This window comes from Zingiber officinale, chromosome 7B (assembly GCF_018446385.1).
Source record: "Zingiber officinale cultivar Zhangliang chromosome 7B, Zo_v1.1, whole genome shotgun sequence".
In the NCBI taxonomy this organism is placed as follows: domain Eukaryota; kingdom Viridiplantae; phylum Streptophyta; class Magnoliopsida; order Zingiberales; family Zingiberaceae; genus Zingiber; species Zingiber officinale.
Window position 1 is genome coordinate 47,431,599 of NC_055999.1, and position 5,230 is coordinate 47,436,828.

General features: G+C 33.4%; 1 protein-coding gene and 1 long non-coding RNA gene across 2 annotated transcripts; both read right to left on the reverse strand.

The window, feature by feature from the left end:
- Positions 1-2,343: 2,343 nt before the first annotated feature.
- LOC122003736 lies at positions 2,344-3,309 on the reverse strand. The gene is made up of 3 exons (XR_006118066.1): positions 3,065-3,309; positions 2,860-2,937; positions 2,344-2,462 (listed from the first exon to the last, which is right to left on the reverse strand). It is a non-coding gene; the product is annotated as an uncharacterized LOC122003736 (long non-coding RNA).
- A 612-nt stretch (positions 3,310-3,921) lies between these two features.
- Positions 3,922-4,547, reverse strand: LOC122003737. The gene is made up of 2 exons (XM_042558780.1): positions 4,195-4,547; positions 3,922-4,104 (listed from the first exon to the last, which is right to left on the reverse strand). The coding sequence occupies exons 1-2, from the start codon at positions 4,452-4,454 to the stop codon at positions 4,047-4,049; spliced, it is 318 nt and encodes a 105-aa protein (XP_042414714.1). The 5' UTR covers positions 4,455-4,547; the 3' UTR covers positions 3,922-4,046.
- Positions 4,548-5,230: the final 683 nt, after the last annotated feature.

Here is a 5,230-nt window from a genome sequence, read left to right on the forward strand (position 1 = left end):
ACATGCATATAAAAATTTCGTTTCTAAAGTAAAACATCGAAAGAGCTTATTATGAAATCATGACATCATGCGGAAAATTAACATAAATAGACTTAGTTCATGTCAACATAAAATAACATAAGCAGGTCTTTTTCTTTTTATTAGCCGAGCCATCACCACACACATCTCTTGCCTCTCCTGTGGCTCCCCTAGTTTATCCATTCTTTGCCTTTATCTGCGGTACAAGGAAAGTAAGCTATAAGCACACAAGCTTAGTAAGATCCTTTCCTACTCACAAAAACGTATTTCATATCATAATCACATAAACATATAACAATGGAGACACAATCATCCAGACATCATATCATGTAAACATAGCATCATAACATATCATCTCATAAAAAATATCATGTTATATCATATCATAAATCATAAGAGCATCATGTCATATAAATCATTGGGGCATATCATATCATAAAGAAATATCATAATGTATCATATCATAAATAAAAGAGCATCATGTCATATAAACACTACAACAAAAACAGCAAACGACAACGGATATTATCCATTGTCGTAGGGTCAAAAAACCGTTGTAACTGAGGGTGTTGTAGAATGTATTGCCCTACGACAACGGTTTTGAATCCGTTGTCTTTGTAGACATTTGACAACGGTTTTTATCCATTGTTATTTATATGCCCAAAATTTGGCTACGAAGGATACGACAACGTTTTAAAACCGTTGTGGTAGATAATTTTAACAACAGAAATAAACCGTTGTGGTAGACATTTTTTACAACGGATATAAACTGTTGTGGTAGAGAATATTTGACACGTTTTATTTTTTTTACAATAGTTTTAATATATTTTACAACGGATAAAATCGTTGTCTTTTATCACTTTTTACAAAAAAATTTCGTTGTGGTTTACCTGATTTTTACAACATTTTTAATTGTTGTCTTTAATGTTCATTAATACCAAACAACCAATCTTATTTTACTATAAGCAAACCACCAATGCAAAACTAAATATTTACTACATTAAATCCAAAATAAACATTCGTATATAATTCATCTTGTAGCCACATATACAAAAATATACAAAATGAGTTGTTACTCATCAAAATACACATGTTTTCCATTACTCTCCATATACATTAAATTACATGTTTTCCATTTGATGTTCTCCATATGACTTTTAATTTACAAATTAGCAAGGCAAGCTACATCCTAACAAAACTCACTTCTTGCATCAAAAAAACTCAAGCCTCACGAATTGCCCGACCTGCAAGAGAAAATTTAACAAAACTTATCAAATTCCAGAATTCCAAAAGGAGAATGTAATTAACCAATCTGTAGTGCATAGAAGGCAAAATCAAACCAAATGAAGGAAACAAAAAGAGGTGTTTATTAGAGAATAACAGTACATAGAATCTACTAGGAGCAGTGATACCTAGCTTAGCATAGTTTATTAAATAATTAGCACTACATGCAGCTAACATTATTTAAGTGAACTATCATCCAAGATCAATAGAATCCATGCAAAGCGCATTACATCCATTAACATCTTGAAACAAAATATTCATGCAATTTTCTGTGTCATTTTCTAGACTGCATTACCTTTAAGACCTGGTAGGCATAATATGCTTTTCCATTTTGGAAGTAACAAGTTGCCAGGAGTTGCAAATTGACATAAGGAGAGTACAAACAAGAAAAAATAATAAATTATAGGAGGAAAAACAAGATTAAGTCATGGCATATAGATGAAAACCATAAGGAGAGTACAAACAAGAAATTTGTAGAGCAACTCATAAGATACAAAAAGGTCATCATCTAACAATTCACAAAGAGATAACTTCCACATTGTCAATCCTTGCATAATTCGAAAACAACTAAATAAGCTACTCACACAACCCAGCCATTATTAATTTTAGACCACAAAGAGAGGCAATAAATAAGGGAAATGTCAGCTAATTCTGCTCATGGTAGAAATGCAAGAATGAAGTATTGAGCAAAGGAGATAGCTAGCTGTGAACAAACAAATTATTAGCACTAAGGAATCAAAATCAATAAGTCATGGAGTCACAAACAAAGTGTTCAACCATCTTTTGAAGTCTAGTAATTTATACCTAGTAATGAATATAGTCTAGTACGCAATCCGCTCATTCGGATCGCACTTCGTCAATTTCTTCGTTGGAGTAAATTGTTTTCATGAACTGTTAACAAACCCAGATTATATTAGTAAAAAAAATCAGTAATAAAGAAGCAAAGTCAAATAAAAGAAATTATTTGAGAAAATTGAGAATATGTCAAATATTACCATTGACAACTACTCACATTAAAATCCAAATTCAGAAGAAAAAAAAACTACATCAAAGAAAAAAGGGAGAAAAAAACAAACGAAATTGTCCCTTCTTATTCCCCTTCACTTTGAATCCGAGTCCATACTCTCCATTCCCTTCAACCCTCTTCGCCTCTTCTTCTTCTGTTCAAAACCAATAAAAAGATACTAAATAAATGTTTCTCAATAGAAAATATAATACCGATGTAATTGCTAGAATAGATATAGATATTTCAAGGTGATCAAGAGGGGAAAAATGAACAATAAGTGGAGAGCGAGCCACTGCACCAATGGAACATAACATACGTGGACCCGCTCGAAAGGGCCAACAAAGACATGCTGCATTAAAGACATGCAACAATGAAGGAAAACCAAGGAATATTGTCAAAATTAATAATAGAAGAAAATGGTTGAATACTATCATGCAGCACAACAGCAGTGAAAGCAATCAAAAAAGGTAGAAAATGTTGAAAATTAAGATGAAACAAATATCAGAGCATGAGATTTAGAAGGATGGAAGCAAGTGGACGGAAATGGATACCTTCCTCGTGCATGTCTTCTCCCTCACTTCATACCTTGCCCTTGTCAAATTTGTTAGCCATATACCTGGATAACAGTACTGGGATCCAAATTCACAACAATTAGGAAAATAAAGTTTAAATTTTGAGAAGAAAATGAGCAACAAGTTGTGATTTTGCTGAATCCAAAGAATGGAAGAATGTGGAAGTAGTGTGACCAACACTTACCTGATAGTCCAAAGAAGAGGGCAACATCACCATCTTTGCCCATATTGTTGCTAGAGTGCAGGGAGAGAATGTTTCTTTTAGGCATTAGATAGTGCATCACACCGAACAAACCTTCTTCATCTCCCCGGCATATTGTGTGCCAAGGATGACCATTTCTTTCCTATCAAGATTAAGATCAATGCTGGTGGAGGTAGTCATGTAGTGTGTGTATCGATTACATGGAAACTGGCCAGCATTGTAAATTGTGAAGCAAAAGAGATCCGTTTCAGCCCAAGGCAATAGTGCATTACGTATTCTAGTTGTAAATCGGACCAGAATTTCAATAACAACAGCAACAACAACAATGGCAAGTCTTGTATAACCAGTAAACCTCTTTGGGCGGATCAAAACTTCATCAAGAAAAAAAAAAGGGAAAGGAAAGATATTTAGAAATTTAGTAGAAGGAAAAAAGGATTTCTTAGAGAAAAAACATTCCAATGTGATGGCATCATTTGGCTCAAATATACCAACATGATCTGCATATAGAAAGTTTCCAAACTGATGTAGATCCAATTACCGATAATTTCAACAATTGATATATAATTATTATGAAACTGCAGTTGCTTAACTTGGATAAATCAAGGAAAAAATAACAAATAAAACCAGAGTGATGATGTCAAGACCATAAATTAGCTATTGGAAACATAGAGAACACCTATCGAAAAAGACTAAACAAAGAGAACTATGGTAATGTTAAGTAATGTGCAAGCATCCATTAGCAAGTTGTAATGGTATCATTAAAATAAAACATACTACTAGCACTTTAAGATACTATATAGAAAAAACTTAGAAGTTCACAAAAAAAAAAAATCAAGTGCATCAGCCAGATAGGAATACCTCAATGTTGTACTAAAGAAGATTGCAACTCCAAGAACATCGAAGTGGTTGAGCATAGTTCTATCAATCCCATTTAAAAGTTGATAGCGCATGTTTGCATATAATCCTAAAAAGCACCATAACCAAGAGCATTGCTACTTGCAGAAGGAATTGTCACTGATAACCTACCATAAAATTGAGTTAAGAAACCATATAATTAAATTATCTTCAAAGAGTTATTGACAATAAAAGGGGGAAAAATAGAAAACACTAACCTTCCCTCCTTCTTGGCAGCAAAATCTTTTGTTATAGCACCTTGAATTGTCCCTGCAGCTAGTCCCAGTAAAGAAAATTCTGCTACTTTGTAGAAGAAAGAGTAAATTCTCTTCTGCAAGTCAAATTCTCTCATAGGATAGCTATTCTCAAAAATATTATTGGGAAGTTTCTGAATTGTATTTTCCAAGTCAAAGCGGAATGTATTCCCATATGAACGACAAGGTACAAGGGACCAAACAATTATTCCATTACAAGTCATTGCAGTAAGGACATTGACAAGTGCCAATTGCCATTCTTGCTTGATTCTACATCACGGAGGAGAACAGATTAATAATCAGAACATATAAAAACATCTCCCTTTTGCAGACAATGAAATTTGTCTAGAACATTAGCATATTCTGTGCCAAGTCAGTCATAACATATTTATGTAAATTTAGATGTGCAAATATATGTCATAAGGCACGTCAAAATACTACAAGTTCAAAAAAGCATAGAAACAGGGATGATGCTTGTGCCACTATCTAGCAAGTAGCACCTAAATTCGGAAAAAAATGAATAATGGACAAGTTCAGTTGCATGTCGCATTAGATCAAATGCGATGTTTCCACTTTATTGAGAGACAATTCTATGAAAACTAAAATAGAATGGAGCTCGACAACACTATACATATAAATATAAAGATCAAAGTTTCTTAATGGATAAGTGTGAGAGGGTGAAGTGTAACAAAATTTCAAGATTTTGCAGGCAAATCTTGCTGATATGCTAGAGAAATGAATTTACCTTGTTGGAAGATGAGCTTTACATGAAAATGTAGTTCTAGCATCTCTAAGCAATTTCCACCACCTTCGAAGAAGACAGTGGAATAAGGTAGTCTATCTTTGTTTTAAATCCCATGCTCAAAATGCATAGTTTGAAATGCCATTTTTGTTCCACACATGAGATAGTAAACATACTTATGTGAATGATTCTTATTATGCTTCCCCAACACAAAATTATATACCTCGCTCCCTATTTCCATCAATCTCGGTTCTATCA